Raw genomic sequence first — 20633 nt, 5'->3', positions numbered from 1 at the left:
GAATTCTGCCTGAAGGAGAAAACAGAATGAAGAGAGACACAAAGAGAGCAAAGAGAGCCACCAAAAGACAAATCATCCTGTTTGTGAAGATTACAGGAAAAAATAAACCAGCCCCCAGCACATTCCAGACACCTTCCCTGGAGCCCAGCCCACGAGCAGACAACAATGACTGACTGTGGCAGCAGTTCTTTAGGGAGATCCCAGAGAACAAGGATGAATCCAAGCCGCAGGTGCTGCAGAACAGACAATAAAAGTCTATCAACACCAGCAAGTTTAAAAGGAGCTGCTCCAGCATGAGGGACAGAGATCTGTCTGTACACGTAGATACAGCTTAGTCATTTTAGATAAACTTTATCTGGAGGGAAGCATATACTGATAAAGCAGTGTTTCACACAATGCAAGACGTACACAGAAAGTTTGGATACAGACTTTAAACTGAACAGCAGAAAAATGAAGTAGTCTTTTAAGACAAATGATGGTATCAACAGCAGACCTGGAGGAAGATGAGAATGAGAGCCTGCAGGTTTAAGGGAAAAATCTAAATTTAAGTTCTTGCACCGTCTCAGGTGTTCATATAGAGCAACTCTTCTGGGTTTTCTCTTCCTCAAGCTACAGAACGAGGCAAGTGTCTTGGTCCCAGGGCAGTATGGGGACAAAGGGGAATATGAAGAGAGGAGAAATTCAGAGAGTGAGCTGGGCCATGTATTTTGGCACACCACCATAGCTCGGGCAGAAGGCAGGAACAAGTCAAAATGGGCATGGTGGCTCTGCAATCACAACTGGAGGACAGAATGTGTGAACAAGGTGAGATGACAACCTGCAGTTTATTGGGATACTACTGCAAACAAGCATCTACCTCATTTTCATATCTACAGTACCCTCTATTTAACTGCAATACATTTAATCAAGCTGCTTCTTATGGGAACCAAATAAAGCTTGATGATGCTTAATAGCTGGGGCTTAATGGCTGGGCTGTTTAACTGGGCTCATAATTTTGATTAATTAAGATGCTTGCAGGTGTTGGAGTGGCACTTCAGCAACAGCGTTGATGTTCAGAGGCAAAGGGGGCTCCTCTTCCAGAGGATTCCTGCCACTGCTACTTCAGCAAAGCAAAGCTGCCCTCAAGCCTGTGCAAAAAAGTCATCTCTTGTAGCTGGCAGTAGCCTCCAGATTTCTGGGAAGTTTGACAACCTGCATGTCCTTTTGACCAGTTTTCTCTTGGAAGGATATATGGAAAAAATCCAAAACCCAAAACTCAAACTTTTGCCTAGGGCAGCCTCTGTGTCCTTGATAGGAAGAAAGTGAGAATGTGAAAGGCTCTCCAGGTGATGATGGTGCTTTCAGGCAGTGGATCCAAGCAGCCCAGCAAACTGCCCAGCCCCAGAGCAGTGTCCCTACTCTACTGTAAAGGGCAGCAGGGCTTGTCCTGAGCAGTGGAACACACAAAGCCTGGCTGCTCATGAGTTTGTCCCCTGTGTTCCTATATCCTCACTCTGTGATTTCAGCTTCCCCCTGCCAGGGGGGGAATTTCAGCTTCCCCCTGTCCAGCATCACCAACCTGCCAGGTCCCCCTCATGGATGGCCTACAGGAGCATGGAGGTGGATGCACAGAGTGAGTGGCCAGCAGGTACAAAAACTCACACTACAGCCTCCCCCTGAGCAGTACAAATCTGTATTTCCCTTTTCTATTCAGCAGCTGGCTTTCTTACAAAACATACTTACCTCAGATTTTTGTCTCCTGAATGCTGATAGAATGCCCCCTGGCTAAAAAATATTTGGAGATAAATTACCACACGGATACCAGTGTGGCATATGCTCATTTCCATAAGAAACTAAAACACCGGAGAGAGGCACAATGAGCCAGACTCATCATTGTTTTCAGTATCAAGCACTGACATTAAATTAAGCAGAACTTGATGATTTAAGGCTTAGAAAATTACTACTGCCAACTATAAAGGCAACATAACCTTGTGGATAGAGCACTGGAGCAGGGCTCAGCAGAGTTGTACCCTGCCATGGATGTACTGAATTAATTTGGACAAATGTTATCTTCACATGCCTACAAATACTGGTCAATCTTCCACTTTTCTTGCAGTGTGTATGAGAAATGCAAAAATGAAGCAGCATATTATCTTGGGACCACAAAGACAACCTTTTTCCAAGAAACAACTTGTTTGGCAAGCACAGGAGGGAAAAACTGAGTCAGGAGGAATGATCTCAGCCTTTTCTTGTACATCTTCATTGTCCTGCTCAACCACAGCTTTTGAATAAGAGACATTCAGATCTAATTTATGGAAACTTAAGCAAATACCAATTGGAGTAGCCTCTGAGTGTTATCAGCATATTTCATAGCTTATGATGAATCATAACTGAGGTATCTGCTTTCCAGTGCATTAAGACTAAAGCAGAAGTTGATTAGGAATAGTCTGATCCAAGCAATGGTCCACTTTTCAGGGAAGAGGTTGAAATGTGCATCAGTCTCATTTGTCATGGAGTTATAATGCAGTGTATTACAAACATACTGTGAATATACCTTTAAACTCACTGTCAGGGTCTGCAATCCATCATGGAGTATCCATCTTCTCATTAAAGCCTGCCACAAATTTAGCTGCATGGGTGCTGTCTGCAGCCTAGCTGGTCAGTTATTTTCCTCTGCTTCTACCCCAGAAGAATGCAGGATTGAAGCCATTTTGCTCTGAAAGTACTCAGAGGTTTTTGGTTTAGTGCAACATTAACATGCCAGGGCCTGCTTGTCCTCTCCACTTTGATCATTGAGAAAGTACCTTTGTTTCCTGCAGGACTAACAATGTTAAATTAATATATTTGCCCAGCAGCTACTGAGAGAAATACCTTGGTTACCCATCTCTGTAGCTCTAGATTGGACCTGAAGGCCAAAGAACAGATTTTGCTGTATTTCAGCCCTTTGAGAGAAGCTTTGTTATGTAAAGTTCCTCTTATCTCAACTTTTATGAGGTCTCTCAGAGCATAATATAGAGAAGGCAGACTGAAAGAAAACTGGAACTGTTCCTTAGAATGTATTATTTTATTAATCAAGAAAGATCAGAAAAATAGGTGGAGGGACAGCAGGTGAACAGACAACACTGAACCATAAATTGTCAAAAATTGTTCATAAGAGCTGAGATGTTCAGCAACCCAACTATAGTTGGTTAACTTGTTCTGCCAGTGTAAAGGAGCCTCAGATATGGATATGAATCCCTGAAGAACTTTGATCTTCTCACCAAGAAATAGGTAAGAGAAGATTCTGAACTGGCCCCAGTCCCAGCACTGGAGACCAAGCAAGGACATTAGCACTTGCAAGTTTCGAAACAGTACCAAAGCACCAGACTCATTGTCCAGAGCCTCACTGTGCTACTTTTCAGCCATAACCACACAAAAGGCTTTCTCTGGCTTACAGAACTGAAATCTCCTACTTTCTGATTCACAGGCTCTGTATGAGACTGAAGGAAGCAGAAATTTAACCAGAGTAGTGTAAGAGCCAGACAGCACCAGCTTTTAGAACTGGTGGGTGCTGTGTTCCTCCTGACTCATTTCTCCAGAGACATTCCCCCTGGACTTTTCAAGAGAAACTATCTACTATTTCATAACAAGTTTGGTTTCAAAAAGACTTCAGATTAGAACATTAGTTTTTGCAAACTTTATCCATCAGCAACATTTAAGAAATCAAACTCCCTTGATATTCTCAAGGTGACTTCCAGGATCTCCTCTTCAGAGAGAAAACGAGCTCTACCCTCCTTGCTCTTCACAGGGTAGGGGAGGTGCAGCAGCAGCTTCCTGTAAAAGGGGACACAGTGAATGTCAGTCTCAGGTCAGGTGAGCAGCTGTCATTGCAAACACTCCTGCAATTGCTCAGTCAGTATGCCAGGGACTGTTATTCCAGCAGATCTCTTTGTGACAGGTTGTGGGGTTCCTGCAGTACCTCATGCACTGCTACACTGGCCCTGAAATATTTCCATCACTTAAAAGCAGCTTGGCTTAGAAGCAGCCCCAGGACTACAGATTTGGAATCAGTTCCTTTGAGTCTTCCGACCCATCTGTGGGAGAACAGTGTTTTTAAGAATGTGGAACTTGACATCTTGGTTGTTTCTTTCATACTGAGAAGACTTGCACTTGTATTTGTGAAAGCAGCACTGGTTCAGGCTGTACCCAAGCAACCATCAGATTTATGGTGAACCTTTTATTTGCTAGGCTTGTGACTAGAGACAGCTGGGTACTGAGAAGATAATGGCAGATCTGAGTCACCAGAAAGATAGAATTGCAAAAGGAAAAGGTTGCTGAGGTTTTCCTACATCTGCAGTATTGCATTAAGCTACCTCTTTTACTGCCCTTAGGTTCTGAAAGTTATTAGCGGAACAATTATTCCTCCCAGTTTTCCAGTTTCAGAGCTAGAACTTCTAAACCTTCTTCCACTCCTATTGCACTTTTGGGTCAAAACCAAGCACAAGGTAACTGACTGTGCCAGGTGTCAGCTGTGAGAAAAGTGACTTTCCTATAGTTAGTCTACTGGGGACTTACTGGGGGCTTAATCCATGGCCTGTACCTTGAATTGATCTGCAGAGAGCTATTCATCTATAGATCTTCCCACATCCCATTCAGTGCAGCAAGTCAGCCCAGACAGGATTAAGCTTTCTTATGAAAGAAGTCTTTGTGAAGAAGGACTTCAAGCAAAACAGACATGAGAATTATCTGGAAATCTCTGGCAGGACAATTGCACACTGAGGGAGAGGTGGAGGAAGACTGAGAAGTCCAAGAGTGTATCAGTCAGTTGATTATCTTTGTAGGCTTGAAATATCCCTGTTAAAAAAAAAATCAAAGGAAATCTCTTTAGAAAGCCTTTCCATCTCTGCATCTGTGCTTGGATATGTCTATAACTTGGCTTTCAGCTTCTGAAAATTTATCTGCACATTTTTTTACCATCTTCAGTCATATATATTTGTACAAATTAGCATTTAGAAATACTAGGCAAGAAGTTCTTCAAGACTATGGGCAGCTTTTTGCAGAGGTTTTGGGCCCTTGAAGCCTTGTTGTTCAAGTAGCCAAAATCTGTCTTAAAATTCTTTTTTACTAGACTGTATCACACATTCAAAGCCAGCACATTACAGACTTATGGATGGACTATGGGTGTTTTTTCTATATCTATTTATTAGATGCAATTAACACAACAATCATCATCTTTAGTTTTGCTTTCCAGACAGCCTGCAGTTGAAAGGTTGGCTAAACCTCATTTCCAACAAGATATTAATTGTAATTCTATCAATTGTGCTACACTTACTTTTTGGGAGTTCGAAGGTCAAGAACCTTGTCCTGGATGTCTAATGTGATGTCTGAGTATTTGGTCTCTGGCAGTCTGATTTTAATCTGAAATGATGGGCAGAGGTAAAGATGTGATTACATATATTGCCCTAAAAGCCATAAAAGATCTCATTTTCATGAATATTTCAATGCTAGTATCAAAGAGCAACGTTTTGAGTAGGTAATTTGTATCAGAGAAAATACGACAGTGATAATCACTGCTTTCAATAGCTTAGTGATGTGTATTGATATCCTATTCTCTTCCAGCTACTGAGCTGCTAATGTGCTTGACAGGTGTTCTACATCCAGCAAAAGCCTCAGGCTTTGTGTATTGCAGGGACAGTTTGCTTCTGCTGGAAAGATAACACAGCAGTTCTACTTGGCCTGAAGCTCAGAAACCAGGGAGGTCTTTGATTATATAATGATGAGACAGGATCTGATAGCTGTAACTTTAAAGGCTGTCAGAATTGTATCATTCTGCTAACCCACATAGCTTGTGAAAAATTCAGGAAGATGAAAAAAATCTTCTTCCCAGCCCCTCTCCTCTCCAAAATTGTGTCCAAGATGAAACTTCATCTTAGAGCTACATTATATTCCCTTTAAGTTTATATGGGGCATATGCATTTGCACTGGTTCCCTTGGGTACACTTGGTCCTTGAGGAGACACAGAAGTTCCTCAGGTTAGCAAGTGTAAATGTCATCCACAAATGCTTGGAGAACCACAAAAAAATATGATACAGGAGGTCAAAGGCAGCAGTAGAGCTTGGTGTTTACATTCCATCCCTCAAAAAGACGGGAAGATGGAAAAGGACAGAGAAAGAGCATGAAGAAGGGATCAGAGCCCCAGGCTCAGCTCACCACCATATCTTCACAGCAGGCAGTGGAGGGGTCCTTCCCAGTCATCCCAAAGAAGACATCCTCTGTTCCCACATGCTGCTTGAATAAAATCTCATACCTGAAAAAGAGAAGTCATTGACTAACAATACTGCAGAACAGGCAGTATTGGAGGAATCTGTAGGAATCTGTAATTCTCAGAGGACTGTAAATCCTCTTCTCAATGTCTTTCCTCCTTTGCAGTATCCCTTCAAGGCTCCAATCCATCTGCACTGGGTTTCTGTTCAGAGCCATGACTGAGACAGCTGGGAGACAGGTGAAGATTGTTCACTCCACCTTCCAAAGCATTCACCATGCTGCCTCTGCTCCACTAATCAGCTTTTGCAGGATCAGGAAATGCATCCTAAGTGGATATGATACTCATCAACCAAACACCACAAACTCTTGGGAAAGGGGTTTGAAAAGGGAGATGTCACAATTACATCTGTTCTGTTCTGTCCTTTAGCATATTCTTGCAGCCTGAGCATAACACTGAATAGCCAGATGGTAGTTGTTTTGCATTCAGACAACATTTATTTTCTTCTTCTTCAAATCTACAAAATGTAGAATCACGTACTCCCTTGCTCTTGATAATTAATGAATGAGGAAATGCAAACTAAATTTGTATTTATAACATATGCTACTCCTACTAAGTTCAGCAAAATTAGTGGGGTGGATCACTTGTCTAAGCTGTTGGAAAGTGTGTGGAAAGCCTTTCACATCTCCAGTGTGCATCTGCAGATGTAGTAATTCCTAAGTCAATGACAAATGTGTCAAACAGCTCTGGATGCACCTCTGCAGCCATCTGTTTTCCTTTTGGGACATTTTCCTTGCTTCATTTGATGAACTTTTATAAAGACTTATACTCTCTCTTCATCTGTGCAACATGGGTCACAACTGCTTGAGGCTGGAGAAGCACTGCAGAGGGGAAGGGTCAAAAATGGTACAAGAAAAGCTCCTGTTGTGCCCACAATACACAGAGGGTGTGTTCTGTACCTCACAGGTGACCATTTCAAGGACAACTGTGCGTGAGGGTGAATTCCAAATAATTTTCAGAAATGCTGAGTCCAAGTGGCTCTCAGTGCTGTGTTTAACTGGGAAATTGGACACCTCATGTCCTGACTTACGCACAGGGAAAAGTGAAGATTCTGGTGTACAATGTGCAGCTTCATGGGCTACAGTCATCTGCTCCAGCATTTAACACTCCAGGATATGGCATTGGAACAGAAATTGGAAATGCAAAAGCTGCTTTAAGGACTGACCCTCAGGGCCTTCTCATCTCTACGAACTACTACTCAAATGCCTGATTATATCAATTTCAAGAACATTTTTGCTACTGTTTTTCTATGAGCAGGGGAAAAGGCTGTAGTTTTAAGTTGTCCCTTTGACAGAGTGAGATTGAATGACAAGTATTTAAGAGCTCAAAATTGCCTGCACACAGCTTTCCTTCCTGCAGTACTATTTGTCTCTAAAGAGCTTAAATCTTTGAAATGCAAATATATGTTGGAGTACTTTATGAATTTATGAGTATGGAAAAATGGATGCATCTCAGTTGCAGTAGGAAAAAGCAGGTATTTCACACAAATTGCATATTTTAAAGCTAATAAATCGTTTTTCTGACCTACTTCCCCCCCTAATCCCACTTTATACAAGTAACTGACACTGCACGTAAACTTATGATGGGAAAAACTAACATTATGTTTCTGTTATGAGATCAGAAGGTTTCAAGGGAGGGGTTAAAACCACTCCTCACATGTTGCTTCAGATGCCACACTAATATCTTTCCTTTCTTCTTGCACAACACAAGCTTTTCAGGTGGCTGTAGATGCTGTTTAACTCTCATTTCCATTAATGCTATGTAAAGCCCACACAGGCAGTCTCAGTTTTCTTACTCTGGCTGTTCTCTAGGGTCCCAGGTATCATCAAATTCAGATCCTTCTGGGACCTCCTCTGTATTCCAAATGGTTTTCTTGTTTTCAGATTTCACTTGAAAAGTACCTGTAAGTGATGAGGAAAATCACACTGTCACATTTTGAAATGTCTCTGTTCCTCCAGGTTTGCTGAAAGCTTAAGAGTATTTTTCAAGAGTGAAGAAAAAAAAAAGTGATTTCTAAAGCCTAGAAAAGTATTTCTAGGCTTTAGAAAAATCTTTGCATTAAAAGCATTCTAGGTAATGACTGCAGTCTCTCTCACCTCACTATCTTATGAATGAGGATTTGCAGAGGGAGGATGTTTTCCTTTCATGTAAATCTCCTTTACCCAACCTTTATTTCCTGGAAATCTTCCTTTCTGGCATAAAATATCTAGCACTTCAAAATGGGCAAAGTGTAGAAGGATGCAATACTAATCTTCCACAAGCCCTCTGACATGAGATTTTTCAGTGAGCAGTCATTGACAAGAGGACCACCTCCACACATAGAAATCCAGTTCTTCCCATTAATCATTGGGCACAGTTCAGACAAGATGCTTAAGACACATGGGAGTTTATGGGCAGAAAAGTATGGTTTATGTCTGTCCTGCATGGAAAAATATTTTTTTAATAAGCTGGTAAGCCTGAAACTTGAAGGTTTTTAGAGAAGAATATTTTTTCTGTGTTAGAGAAGAATATTTTTTAGTGTTTATTGTTGGAATCCCAAGCAAAAAAAAATCTGTTATATTTGCCACAGTTCCTTTCCTGCAAAGCTCACCCTGGCCCTTGCTGGCCTTTCTTAGGCTCATAACTAAGGTGCTCAATAATGTGACAGCAGTAGCTCAAAAAAACCTTCACATTAATTCCCAAGACTTTTCCAGAATTGTCTTCCTCTCTTTCCTGGGTACTTATATGCAGCTTTTGCTGCTCAGTTATGATCCCTGCAGCCCCTGACCAGGTTGTGCTCTGTACTGTTATCATCTCCACTGGAGGCTGCTCTGGCATTACCCTTTCTGCTCTCTTTGCATGTTTTACAGTTAAGCTTTCAGGAAAGGAATAATTTTACAGAGTAATTGTAAGAAATGTCACGCTATGCCCATCTCAAAGGTCAGTGACCACTGTTTTATTGCAGCAAACCCTTCAGTGGTATCTTACTACAGCTGTTACAGTCTGCTGACACGAGACTGGATGCCAAAACATACAAACACTCCTCCTTACTGGTGGTCTCTTTCTTTACTGGCCCAACACTCCCAGGAGTCATGGCACCAGCAGAACAGCGTGGCTGCAAAAAAAAGGCAAAAGGATCTTAAATCAATTTTCATAGAGCCAACCTCGGTTACAACCATAATGTCAGTAAATATAACCTCAAATAAATATAACCTCAGTTACGTGAGGTCAAACACATCCCGGATAGAATAAAAAATGTCATTATCCCACCGTTTCGTGGCTGAACATTCTCTCTTCCTAACTCTCACACAGCAGACAATGACCTTGACACACTGGGTTTAAGGAGGACTCACAGAAGCCCAGTAATACAGACAGATGTGCTTTTTGAGTTTTGGTTTCCATGGCATTTTGGCAAAATTTCCATGCTTTGCCTGCCATGAAAATATTACAGGAAACCAAGGGTGCTACATGAAAGCCCCATTACAGCATTTGGATTCCTTTTGACAGTAGAGATCATGAGGCAACAACATTTTCCTCTAATTATGAATCAATTTAGTGCTAATAGGCCAATGTGAGGCATTTCTCTATATAGGAAGATTTCCTTGGTTTGATAAAAGCGCCTCATATGCACAGAGCATTAAATTAAATCAAAATAAAGATTTCAATTTACCCAGATTGACTCAGACTTAATTGACATCCCTCGTGGCAATTTTCCATTTCTGTCTCTGAAGTGTCATTCATTTTATTAATAAGATGTAAACAAATTCTTTTAGAATCAGGATGTTTACTGCAGAGATGTACAGCAATAACACTGGGTTTAAAAGACAGGCATCAAACAGTTGGAGGATAGCTGGAATGTGAAGGTCCACATCTATAACCCACTGGAAGGAAATTTCAAGGGAAATTGCACCCCTTTTATCCCAAATATTACTTGCACTGCCACTACTGGAGGAGTGATTTGGAGGAACACTGAGGCATTTGCCATTTTTGTTATCCTTTTTTTTGTTATCCACATCATAACATGATCTGTTCAAAATCCTAAGAGACTTGGCAAAGTTTTGAGCCTTCACAGAGGCCTTCTACATCGTTGGCACCTGTAGGGCTCCTGGGAGTATTTCTTCCCAGCACACAGGCAGGCTTAGATAAAAGCAGCAGTTGCATGCTCTCCAAATGCTGTGATTTTCACCTGCTCCTGAGATGAACTGATGTAGAAGAATACATTCAGGTATTTCTCCCATTATTCATTCAGATTATGCACCTTAGAATGATTATCCACCTTTCCCTATTTTACAGTCACCAAAATACCTATTGTACTTCAGTGATCAATTATCTCTACAGTTCTTCAATGCCTGACATATACAACTAATACACTCAGTTGCCTCTGGATATTTTGTTCCTTACTCAGAAGTTGAGCAGCATGCTTTTCCCTTCTTATGAAGTATCTAGCTGTGATTGCCTTCATCTCCAGCAGACTTCAGGGAAAAGTAGGGGGAAGTCTGAAGTATCTCAAGCTCTTTCAACTGTGTGTTCTCATTTCCTTCAGGCTGAAAAATTAAATCTCCCTCATACACTTGTGCTCACAATGTCTCCTGGTTTTCCTGGGGCATCTTGCTCACTCTCTCCCTCAAGAGCTTATTACTCTGAAAGTATCCTGTAGCTGTTTTAGTCAGTCCAAAACCTTCTAAGGTTTTCATTCTGTTTTTACTCACTCTGGAGAAAAAGATTTGCTTCTCCTTTTTTAATAAAAGAAGGCTATGGTACAATATGTAAAAGAAGCAGCAACTCTTGGGAAAGGCTCACCACATCATCATCATAATCATCCTCTTCTTGAGCATCATGCAGCAGTTTGGCAAGGCTCTGCAGAGAAGAGCCCGAGAACACACTGTCCAGATCCATGTCCACTGCTCACCTGTGCACAGAAAACAAGTGACACATGAAGCAAGAACCAGATGTGCTTTGTATGGCCTGTACAGCAAATTTCCCTGCTGTGTGGTCTGGAAGGAAGGTTTAGCCAAATTCCTGCATGTGTGATGACAAAATATGTATAATGGAGCACAAAATCATAGAATATGCTGAGCTGCAAGGGACACATCAGGCTCACCGAGTCCAACTCTTGGCCCTATGCAGGACACCCTAAGAACGCCACCATGTGTCTGGGAGCGTCGTCCAAATGCTCTTTACACTCTGTCAGCCTTGGGGCTGTGACCATTTCCCTGGGGATCCTGCTCCAGGGCCCGACCACTCTCTGGGGGAAGAACCTTTTCAGATATACCTAAAACTCCCGAGAGGGTTCGAGCCGCTCCCTCCGGTCCTGCCGTCCCGAGGGAATAATAACCAACATTTTCCTTCCGTACCCAGACTACGGACCCTTTTGCTCAACTGCCTTTTGTTGCAAGCACAGCTCAAGCCTTACAGTGACTGTGGCAGACCCCGAGACTGTGTGAAGTGTCACAGGTAACCTGGCAGAACTCTCCCCAGATTCTCTTCCCACCCGCCAGCATTCGGATCGCTCCAGCGCCAGGCCCAGGGCGAAGGAAACCTCAGCGGCAGGGGGGAAATCCTCGTCACCGCGGCCCCGCTGTCGGGCGGCTCCACCGCCGCACCCCCAGCCCGGTGCCCACCGTCCGGCACCCCGGTACGCTGTCCCCTCCCCGTCCCGCACTCCGCTCCGCTGTCGCTGTCCCGTTCCCGTCCCGCACCCGCTCCCTCAGCCCCGCCCGCACCCGCGTCCCCGTCCCCATAGCAACGACGACACGCCCCGCCCCCTCACGCCCCAACAGCCAATCGAAGCGGAGGAACCGCGAATGGCGGCTGAACTGACCAATGGGCGCTGAGGGCGGGAAGCCGCGGGGGCGCCAGCGGAGGCGGGCGCAGGGCGCGGTGACGCCATCGCCGCGCGCGGTCGCGGAGCCCCGCCGCGCCTGCCGGAGCTCGGCCCGCGCCGCCGCCGCCGAGCCATGAGCCAGTTCAGCTTCGGGGCGGCCGCGCCCGGCGCCGCCTTCAGCCTGGGCGCGCCCAAAGCGGCCGCCACCACGGCCCAAAGTGGCTTCTCCTTCTCCGCGCCCGCCGCCGCCTCGGGTGGCTTCAGCTTCGGCGGCGCGGCGCCGGCGGCGGGCGGCAGCCAGCCCGCAGGGCTCTTCTCCTTCAGCAGGCCGGGCACGGCCGCGCCTCCCGGCGGCTTCAGCTTCGGCTCGGCCGGCGCGGCCCCCGCGGCCCCGGCAGCCGCCGCCTTCCCGCGGGGGTGAGAGCCGGGCCGGGCCGGGCAGCGCGGGGAGGGTGGCGAGTGCTGCCGGCGCTGGGCGAGTTGTGCGGGGAGCTGTGCGGGGAGCGAGCCTTGGCTCCTGTGCCTGGCAATCCCCAGCGCCCTGCAGCCATCGCCTCGCTGGGACAGCGCTCAGCGAGCCCTGGGAGCTGGCCCGGCTGATGTTTGCGGATGGGTACTGGGAAGGAGCTGTATCCTGCTTCGTCTGGAGCTGGAACTGGCTTAGGGAGCATTGCACAAAGCAATGTTAAAGCCTTGCTACCGAATAGAAAATGTCTTGTTCTTCCTGACCCGAATCTGGAGTGCTCAGAATGTTTTCTCGGCAGTTTGGGAGTGATTTATCCTTAAGGAAAGGCTGCAAGGTCTGGAGTTGTTCTGCAGAACTGCTGCTGTCAAAGCTTGCCAGATGGGAGCAGTGGGAAGAGAGCTCAAATGGGGACGAGCAGAAAAAAACCCCAGCCTGGTATAGAGGGGGTGAAAAGGGTGACTGAGCTGAGGGAAGGAGCAGCTACACTTATTCTGCCATAAAATTGCTGTGGTGCCCGGGTAGGTGGAGGTAATGAAGGGAGAGTCAGTAGAAAGAGCCCTCCTGGGGGATGGCAGGTGACAGGAGCTGGGCATGGTCTGGTGTCAGAATTGGAACACAAACCTGGCCAGGGGTGCATCTCTTTGAAAGGAGGTTTCTGCTGTCAGCAAATGGTCAGTGAGAAAGACAACTGTGTATCTGAGTGTGTCTCAAGCAGATTGGTTTCTTTCCTTCCCTAGGGCAAGCACACCAAAAGTGAACTTTGGAGCCAGCACTGCCACTGCAGCTCCTGGAATCACAGGGGGCTTTTCTTTCGGTGCTTCTGCCTCAACCAGCACACCCTCGAGTCAAGCAGCAGCCCCGTCTGGCTTTACCTTTGGCACAGCTGGCAGCAGCACCACCAGCACGGCTCAGGCTGGGACAACAGGAGGGTTCACCTTCTCCAGTGGCACCACGACTCAGGCAGGAGCAGCTGGGTTCAGCATTGGCACCGCAGCTCCGCAGGCAACGTCCGCAGGGCTGACCTTTGGCACGGCCCCTGCGGCTGCTGCCACCACCAGCACGGCCACCCTGGGAGCTGCCACCCCGTCAGCAGCCCCCTTCAGCCTCGGGGGGCAGCCCACAGGTGGGTGAGCAGGGTGGGGGGTAGCTGGAGGCTGGGAGCCTTTGGCATGGGGGTGCCTGGGGGTGGAGAGGAGCTCTGCAGCCTCCCGGTGCTGCTGGTGTGGAATGGAGTGAGGAGCTGGAGCCAGAGGTGTTTCTGACAGACCTGGGCAGGGTCTGCAGTGCTGGGGAGCAATGGCTCTTGAGCCTGTAGGAAAAAAGTCCATCTTTTCCTTTTGCTGCTGCTTCCAGGTCTAACCTTTGGGGCACTGCCTTCAACAACAACCACAAGTACAACCACAGCAACACTGACCACAAGTACCAGCCAGGCACCCACCCTGTCCTTTGGAGCCAAGCTGGGAGGTAGGAAGCTATTTGAGAAAAGTATTCCTCTAGGCTTTGTGAAATCTGCTGTCCTCCTGGGGGTATTTGTCTATTGGAAGTAGACAAATATCTTATCCTGGGGTGTGGGAAGGGGCCAGAAGTGTTTGCTCCTGTGAGTTTGCCCTGGTGATCTGTGACAGCTCCTAGAGCCCTTGGATATCATGTCCTGTGGTTTTGATCGTGTCCCATGTGCCAAATTCTGTTCTGTACCTGTACTGGCAGCACAGTGGAAGGAAGGGAGGCACAATCTTAAAGGATACATTGTGAAAGAGAGGGACTGGAGGGAGAATAAAAACAGGGCAAAATGCTGTCATCCACTGGCACCTGGTGTGGCCTGGCAGTTTGTGTCACCCTCAGCAGGGTTGCTGTGCAGGGGGTGGAGCTCAGTATGCTCTTCTTGTCCACATGGAGCTGTTTCTCTCTGCAGCCACATCCACAGCTGCCACAACAGCCTCCAGCACCACCAGCACCTCTGTGCTTGGCTCCACGGGACCCACGTTGTTTGCTTCTGTGGCGACTTCTTCAGCCCCAGCCTCGTCCAGCACCACCACAGGCCTCTCACGTGAGTCTCTGCAGGCAGGTTTATCCCTGGGGCAATGAAGGAGCAGCCCCTGTGGCTGCTGCTCCCTGTGCAGCTGGAGCTGCTGCTGCTGCAGTGAGAGGGGGGAGCAGGCTGGGCTCAGCTTTTGCAAGGGGCTCTGTTTTTCATGGCTTATGCAAGCTGTTCATGGTGTCTTCTCTTTACAGTTGGTGCCACTTCCACTGGTTCCACTGGGACAGCCAGCCTGGGGACACTGGGGTTTGGACTAAAGGTTCCTGGAACAACAGCTGCCACAACAAGCACTGCTACTGGTAGGAACAAGATGCTGAAAGTCACTGAAGGGAAGGGAGCCTGGCTTCAGTGCTCTGGAAGGGTGTAAAGGGCCATGTGAGAGTAGCAGCAGAGCAGTTCTAACTTGTAAGGCCCTCCAGTAACTTTCTGAAAACATAAAGTCTCATCTGCTACAAAGGTGCTGGAACTGGGTGTGCAGGTACTTATTAGGTCTCATAGTAAAACATGAGCTACTGAGAAGGGTGTGGGCTGGGGATGTTTTCATTCCCATCTTCACAGAGGTTGAATTTCCTGTTAGTCCCTTCAGACAGATCTACTGGAGCTCCTACAGCCCTGGGCTTAGCAGTGCACCCTGAGCCTGTTCTTGCTTTGTGAGGTACCAGGTGTGTCCACTTCTGTTGCTTGACTTGAATCTCTTCTTCCAGGGACTACTTCTGCTTCTGGCTTTCCTTTGAATCTGAAGCCATTGACTACAACTGGTGCCATTGGAGCTGTGACCTCCACAGCTGCCATAACCACAACCACCACCACCAGGTGAGTGTTTGGTTACCTCTGAGCATTTCCTGCCTGGGGCAGGAGCAGCTGCAGTGTTGATGCTGGGATCTGGAGGAGGAAGGGGAAATGAGTGTTGTGGTGTTTCTCTTTTCTTTTCTGACCTTGTGTCCTGTCCTGCCCCTCCCTCCCTCCCTCCCTCTCAGTGCCCCCCCAGTGATGACTTATGCCCAGCTGGAGAGTTTGATAAACAAGTGGAGCCTGGAGCTGGAAGACCAAGAGAAGCACTTCCTCCATCAAGCTACACAAGTCAATGCCTGGGACAGGATGCTCATAGAGAATGGAGAGAAGGTGAGGTGACTGTCGTGGGTTTGAGACAGGACCCTTGCCAGGAGGACGCACGAAAAAGGGCAAACAGGCTTCAAGCTTAAAGTTGCAAAAAGTGTTTAATTACGTAACAGAATTGGAGGATAAATGCAAGGCAAAAATATACTTTTCATACATTATTTTGTTCACTCCCCCCTCCCTCTTACGAACCTATAGTATTCACCCCCTTTCCTCCTCTACAATCCACAAGCCAGGTGGGGGGGGGCAGGGTGTGGGGTCTCTTTTCAGTCCACAGAGCAGATTCTCAAATTTACTCATCACCACAATTCTTCTACTACAAATACTCTTTATCTCTACTTGTTTCTCTCTCTCTTCAGACAGTTTTCTGCTCTCACCCCCACCCTCTTAAGAAGCAGTCTCTGCACTCACCCCCCCCCTTTTCCCTCTTTGCAAACTAGCAACACAGACAGGGGGCAGGTTGAGGGGTCTTCTGGTCAGTCCAATCAGGAAAAGAGGTTCTCTACTTAGCCAGGGGTCCTTCCCACGAGAGACAGTCCTCTAGGAACTTCTTTGGCGTGGGTCCAATCTCATGAGCAACATTCCCGCCCGAATTCTGCTGCAACATGAGTCTTTTGTCCATAAGGTGCTGTGCAGACTCTCCTGAGCTGAGGCCAGGCTGCTTCCATGCCAGGAGCAAGGCCTATCTCTCTCAGTCAAGGCCTTTTGGAGTTTTAACTCTTAGATGAGACTCCCACTGGTTCACAGTCTTTTCCAGGCATCCACCTCCTCCTCTGGAGAGAGCTGTGGGTGTATTTCTGCATCCTTATGGACTCCATGGGCTGCAAGAGGAATTTCTGGCTCCCCCATAGCTTCCACCATGGCTAGCAGAAAATTTCAGCTCTGGTGCCGGAAGCACTGGAGCACCTCTTTCTCCCCCCTTCTTCACTGACCTTGGCACTCTCCATGCTGTTCTCCCTCACATATTTTCACCTGCACCTCCTCCTCCTCCAACTACAAAGTGAAAGAAGTGCGCGCCTGCTTTGTTTTGACTTTTTCTTAAATATGTTTTCACAGAGGTGTAACCAGCACCTCCAATTGGCCCAAACTTGGCCGGCAGCATGTCCATCACCTTCAGAGCCATCAGAGATTGGCTCTGCTGGACTTGATGTAAAAACTTCCAGAACTTACACTCAGGACACACAGGAGCCATCTTTGTGCCACACCCCACCCCTCAGACACCTCCCTAGGCCTACTAGAACAGCTTCTGAGGGGCCCAAATTTCTCCTAGATGTTAAAAACACTTCGCTGATGTTTTGGGCCAATCAAAACCACCACAGTGACCTTCAGTGGAACCTCTTTCTGCCTGCTTAGGTCCTGAAAGGCCTCAGTCTTACAAGCCATTGATTGGCACTTCCTCTTTTAAAAATGAAACAGATGTGAGCTCCACCTGGGTGCTTTTCACAATCTCTCTGTGTGTCTGTTCTGGCCTTTATGCTTAGGAGTTTGGAAATGTGTTCACTGACTTTGCTCTGTGGTAACAAGTTCCATTAGGGTTCATCATTCCAAGCTCCCTTATTCCGTCTTTGGTCTGTAAATCTTTATGTAACCATCTCTGGTTTCCAGTGGAACTTGCATGGTGCTGCTTTCTCACTCCCACCTCTCTTCTTTGGGGAGCTGACTTCTCAGTTTTCCAAGTGTCATGAAGTGTCTTCTGTTTGCAGATTACTTCGTTACACAGAGAAGTAGAGAAGGTGAAGGTTGATCAGAAGAGGTAGGAAACTGAATACTTGAGATGATTTTATTTCTTCTCTGCCTTGTGCTGCCTGGTTGTGGGACAGCTCTGGGATGTCTGTAACATGAAAGGAAGCAGTTGGCATTTTCTCTTTTCAGACTGGATCAGGAACTGGACTTCATTCTGTCCCAGCAGAAAGAGCTGGAGGACTTGCTGACCCCTCTGGAGGAGTCAGTGAAGGAGCAGAGCGGGACCATCTACCTGCAGCACGCGGATGAGGAACGGGAGAGGACGTGAGGCACAAACCTGCTGGGGATGGGGGATGAGCAGTGTCCTGGGGTGATATCAGTCAGCAGCAGACAGAGCTGGGATGTGTGACAGCACTGAACATTGAGTGGCTGTTGTCAGATATTTAATCCTGTTCTATGCATGGCAATTTAGATTTTACTCATAGTCCTCCACTCTCTTGCTTGTCTGTTTCCATGTGTAGATCAAGGGAGACAGGGTTTAGGAGTCCATTCATGTGTGTGATGGAGCCTCTCTGAGTGCTCTTCCCAGGTGTCTGCAGCCTTGGCTGCAAATGTGAAAGCTCATTCTGATTACTCATAATTGGTGTGACTGGGAGAAGGTCTTCAAAATGCACTTTAAACATCCTGATCTTGATTCCCCATGTGCTCTGCAGCTATAAACTGGCTGAGAACATCGATGCTCAGCTGAAGCGCATGGCACAAGATCTGAAGGACATTATTGATCACTTGAACACCTCAGGAGGCCCAGCTGAAACGAGTGACCCGGTAAATGCAAGCTTTTATTTTATATTGCTGAAGAGGCAAAGGATATTGAAATAGTTCTAACTTTTCATTTGTCCCCATGTGGATACTACACTCGTACTTTTTCTTTATACTATATCTATATCCTCATAAAGCGAGATCTGAATAACCAGCTCTTTTATCTATTACATTGATCTTGATACTCCTTATGGCTCTACTGAGAAACTTTTTTTCTCAGTAAAAATTTCCCTTCAGTATTGCAGACTGAGATTTTTCCACATTCATTTTTAATTTTGCCACCTCAAGCCTAAGGTGATGAATGTTCTGCTGCTTCCTAGCTATAAATTAAAATAAGCCAAAGCCACAGATATATCATCTCAACTATTGTATTTTCTTGCTGGTAAAGAGAAGCAAAGCGGCAAGATTGCTGCACAGATTTCCCTGGCAAAGTGGCTGCTGCCTTAGGGAAGCTGTGCAAGGAGAAACTTGCCTTTGACTCCTCTCTGTGTTTATGGAGTGGCACAACTGACTTGCACCTTCTCTCTCTGCTCAGCTTCAGCAGATCTGTAAAATTTTGAATGCACATATGGATTCCCTGCAGTGGATTGACCAGAACTCAGGTGAGAGTTGTCCTACAGCCTTTTGGGAAATGTGATTGGGAAGCACAAGAGCCCATGTGTGAGTGTTTGTTGTTCATCCCTGAATTCCTGAAGATGCCTGAGGAATCTTCCTCCTCCCCTTCAATGGCTCTGTCCCTTCTGTGCTTGAATTCTCCTGATGTGCCTGATTGGAGGCCTCTGCTGAGAAGTAATTCCTGACAACTGCTGGTGTTTTACAAAAAAAAGCCCTGCTTGAAATGCATCAGTGCAAAGCAGAGAACTTGAAAACCTTATTCTCCATTCCGTTAAACTAATAAATAGTTCAACTTCTAAAAGAGTTTGCCTGTGGAGCAGGACAATTGGTGAGGGGAAGTGTGTGTATTGAATGTTATCATCCTTCCCACTCAGAGAACAGAAAAGCCAGATCCAGGTAGCATGGAGCAGCCTGCATTGATCTGCAGGTGGGGTACCTGGAGGAATAATGTGGGAATTTCAGAGCCTCCATAACTTGAGAGCCAGTGCACAGCAGGAGGTGCACTCAGGAGTGAACACTTGATAGTGGAGGGAATGTTTCTGGTTTGGGATTCACATTTAACTCGGGCCATACTAAAGCAAGAAGAAAAAAGGAACTTTTCTCCCAGGGAGTGCCTCCTGGTGAGGGATTTTGGAATTCTGTGCCGTTTGGATTTTAACTGGTAGCAGCCACACGGGGGCACGGCAGAATAAAGCAGCTCTTCTCTCAGCAGCTCCAAAGTGCACTGCCTGGCCGCAGTGCTGTGAAATGCTCACAATTGGTGTAACTTTGTGTGTGAAAGCAGGCCTGCTGCTCCCCATGCCCACATAGAATTATTGGCTGAGGTCAGAGTTTAATTAGGTGTTTTCAGAATATTTATGCTAAGCTCCACATTCCAAACATGCCTTTTTCAGGAAATCTAGTATAGCTCCTGTGCCACCTGAATACTTTACAGAATGTGTGTGAAAATAGCCGTGTTTCCTTTAAATTTTCCTAGAAAGGAGACCCATTTTTCTTCTGTCATTCAGTTATAAAGAAGTTGTCTTATTGGCAGTGCTTTGGGTTGAGCTTCCTCCTGCTTTGTCCACTATCAAATCTGAGTGGCTGTCAACAAGAAAACGTTTTTCTTTCTCCTTGTGCAGGCAAAACTCTGCAGAATTGTGTTCTGGGGTGCCTGTGAGATTAATGCCTTGTTTCTCCCACAGCTGTGCTGCAGAGAAAGGTGGAAGAAGTGACAAAGGTTTGCGAGAGGCGCCGCAAGGAGCAGGAGCGCAGCTTTCGGATCACGTTTGATTGAAACACTCCCAAGTTCAAAGGATGAACATAAAACCTCTACAGAAAACAGAGGTGTTTGGGAGTTGAGGACTGAAATGAGGACCTGGCTTTGCTTCTTTTTGTACAATAAAATATGGTGTTCCAAAGGCAGTCTTTGTGGTGTTGGACTGGATTTCACCTGCTCCCATCAAAAGCTGCGTCAAGTTTGTGCAGAAAGTGCCCTTTAGCTCTAGCTGCAGACTGGTGAGATACACAAACCCTGCCTCGGAGGGCTCTGCATGGTTTTGCATGGCCTACTTTTGGTAGCAGGAGGGACTACAGGGCTGGCTTCTGTGAGAAGCTGCTGCAAGTTTCTATCATGTCTGGCAGAGCCAATCCCTGGTGGGATGTCTGGCTCCAAAGGATGGACAAGTCACTGGCCAAGGCTGGGCCAATTAGAAATGCTGGTGATGCCTCTGTGAGAACAGATTTGAGAAGAAAGAAAAAAAAAGTTGTGGCACAGTTGTAATTGCAGCCAGAGAAGAGCTGAGTGAGGACATGTGAGAGGAACATTATTGCA

At 46.4% G+C, this 20633-nt stretch overlaps 2 protein-coding genes across 9 annotated transcripts; one reads left to right on the top strand and one right to left on the bottom strand.

Annotated features, from left to right (window-relative positions):
• Window positions 1–2153: 2153 nt before the first annotated feature.
• DNAAF6 (dynein axonemal assembly factor 6) lies at window positions 2154–12026 on the bottom strand. Of its 8 annotated transcripts, none has more exons than XM_085060125.1 (7): window positions 11983–12026; window positions 11063–11168; window positions 9311–9374; window positions 8076–8181; window positions 6169–6265; window positions 5291–5376; window positions 2154–3792 (listed from the first exon to the last, which is right to left on the bottom strand). In XM_085060125.1, the coding sequence occupies exons 2-7, from the start codon at window positions 11153–11155 to the stop codon at window positions 3657–3659; spliced, it is 582 nt and encodes a 193-aa protein (XP_084916251.1). In that variant the 5' UTR covers window positions 11156–11168; window positions 11983–12026; the 3' UTR covers window positions 2154–3656. The 8 variants fall into 8 exon arrangements, with proteins under 8 accessions (XP_084916251.1, XP_084916249.1, XP_084916247.1 ...); XM_085060123.1 differs by having other exon boundaries at window positions 11060–11168; window positions 11983–12022; XM_085060121.1 differs by lacking the exon at window positions 11983–12026 and adding an exon at window positions 11881–11950 and having other exon boundaries at window positions 11060–11168.
• A 121-nt stretch (window positions 12027–12147) lies between these two features.
• Window positions 12148–20224, top strand: LOC146437318 (nuclear pore glycoprotein p62-like). The gene is made up of 12 exons (XM_085060117.1): window positions 12148–12500; window positions 13287–13672; window positions 13903–14013; window positions 14462–14596; window positions 14782–14886; window positions 15292–15400; window positions 15565–15709; window positions 17407–17456; window positions 17576–17710; window positions 18100–18211; window positions 18741–18807; window positions 20005–20224. The coding sequence occupies exons 1-12, from the start codon at window positions 12217–12219 to the stop codon at window positions 20094–20096; spliced, it is 1731 nt and encodes a 576-aa protein (XP_084916243.1). The 5' UTR covers window positions 12148–12216; the 3' UTR covers window positions 20097–20224.
• The last annotated feature ends 409 nt before the right edge of the window (window positions 20225–20633 follow it).

Source organism: Lichenostomus cassidix, chromosome 4A (assembly GCF_008360975.1).
Source record: "Lichenostomus cassidix isolate B80296 chromosome 4A, HeHo_3.0, whole genome shotgun sequence".
Classification (NCBI taxonomy): Eukaryota; Metazoa; Chordata; class Aves; order Passeriformes; family Meliphagidae; genus Lichenostomus; species Lichenostomus cassidix.
This window is presented reverse-complemented; position numbering and strand designations above follow the sequence as displayed.

Excerpts from the sequence above, each read along its gene's own strand:
- LOC146437318 (XM_085060117.1), top strand. The coding sequence starts at position 12,217 with ATGAGCCAGTTCAGCTTCGGGGCGGCCGCGCCCGGCGCCGCCTTCAGC. Across the intron at positions 14,014-14,461 it reads CTTTGGAGCCAAGCTGGGAG|CCACATCCACAGCTGCCACA; the intron begins GTAGGAAGCTAT and ends TTCTCTCTGCAG. Across the intron at positions 18,808-20,004 it reads GTGGATTGACCAGAACTCAG|CTGTGCTGCAGAGAAAGGTG; the intron begins GTGAGAGTTGTC and ends TTTCTCCCACAG.
- DNAAF6 (XM_085060123.1), bottom strand. The coding sequence starts at position 11,155 with ATGGATCTGGACAGTGTGTTCTCGGGCTCTTCTCTGCAGAGCCTTGCC. Across the intron at positions 6,266-8,075 it reads GACCCTAGAGAACAGCCAGA|GTATGAGATTTTATTCAAGC; the intron begins GTAAGAAAACTG and ends TCTCTTTTTCAG. Across the intron at positions 5,377-6,168 it reads CCTGCTGTGAAGATATGGTG|ATTAAAATCAGACTGCCAGA; the intron begins GTGAGCTGAGCC and ends CCATCATTTCAG.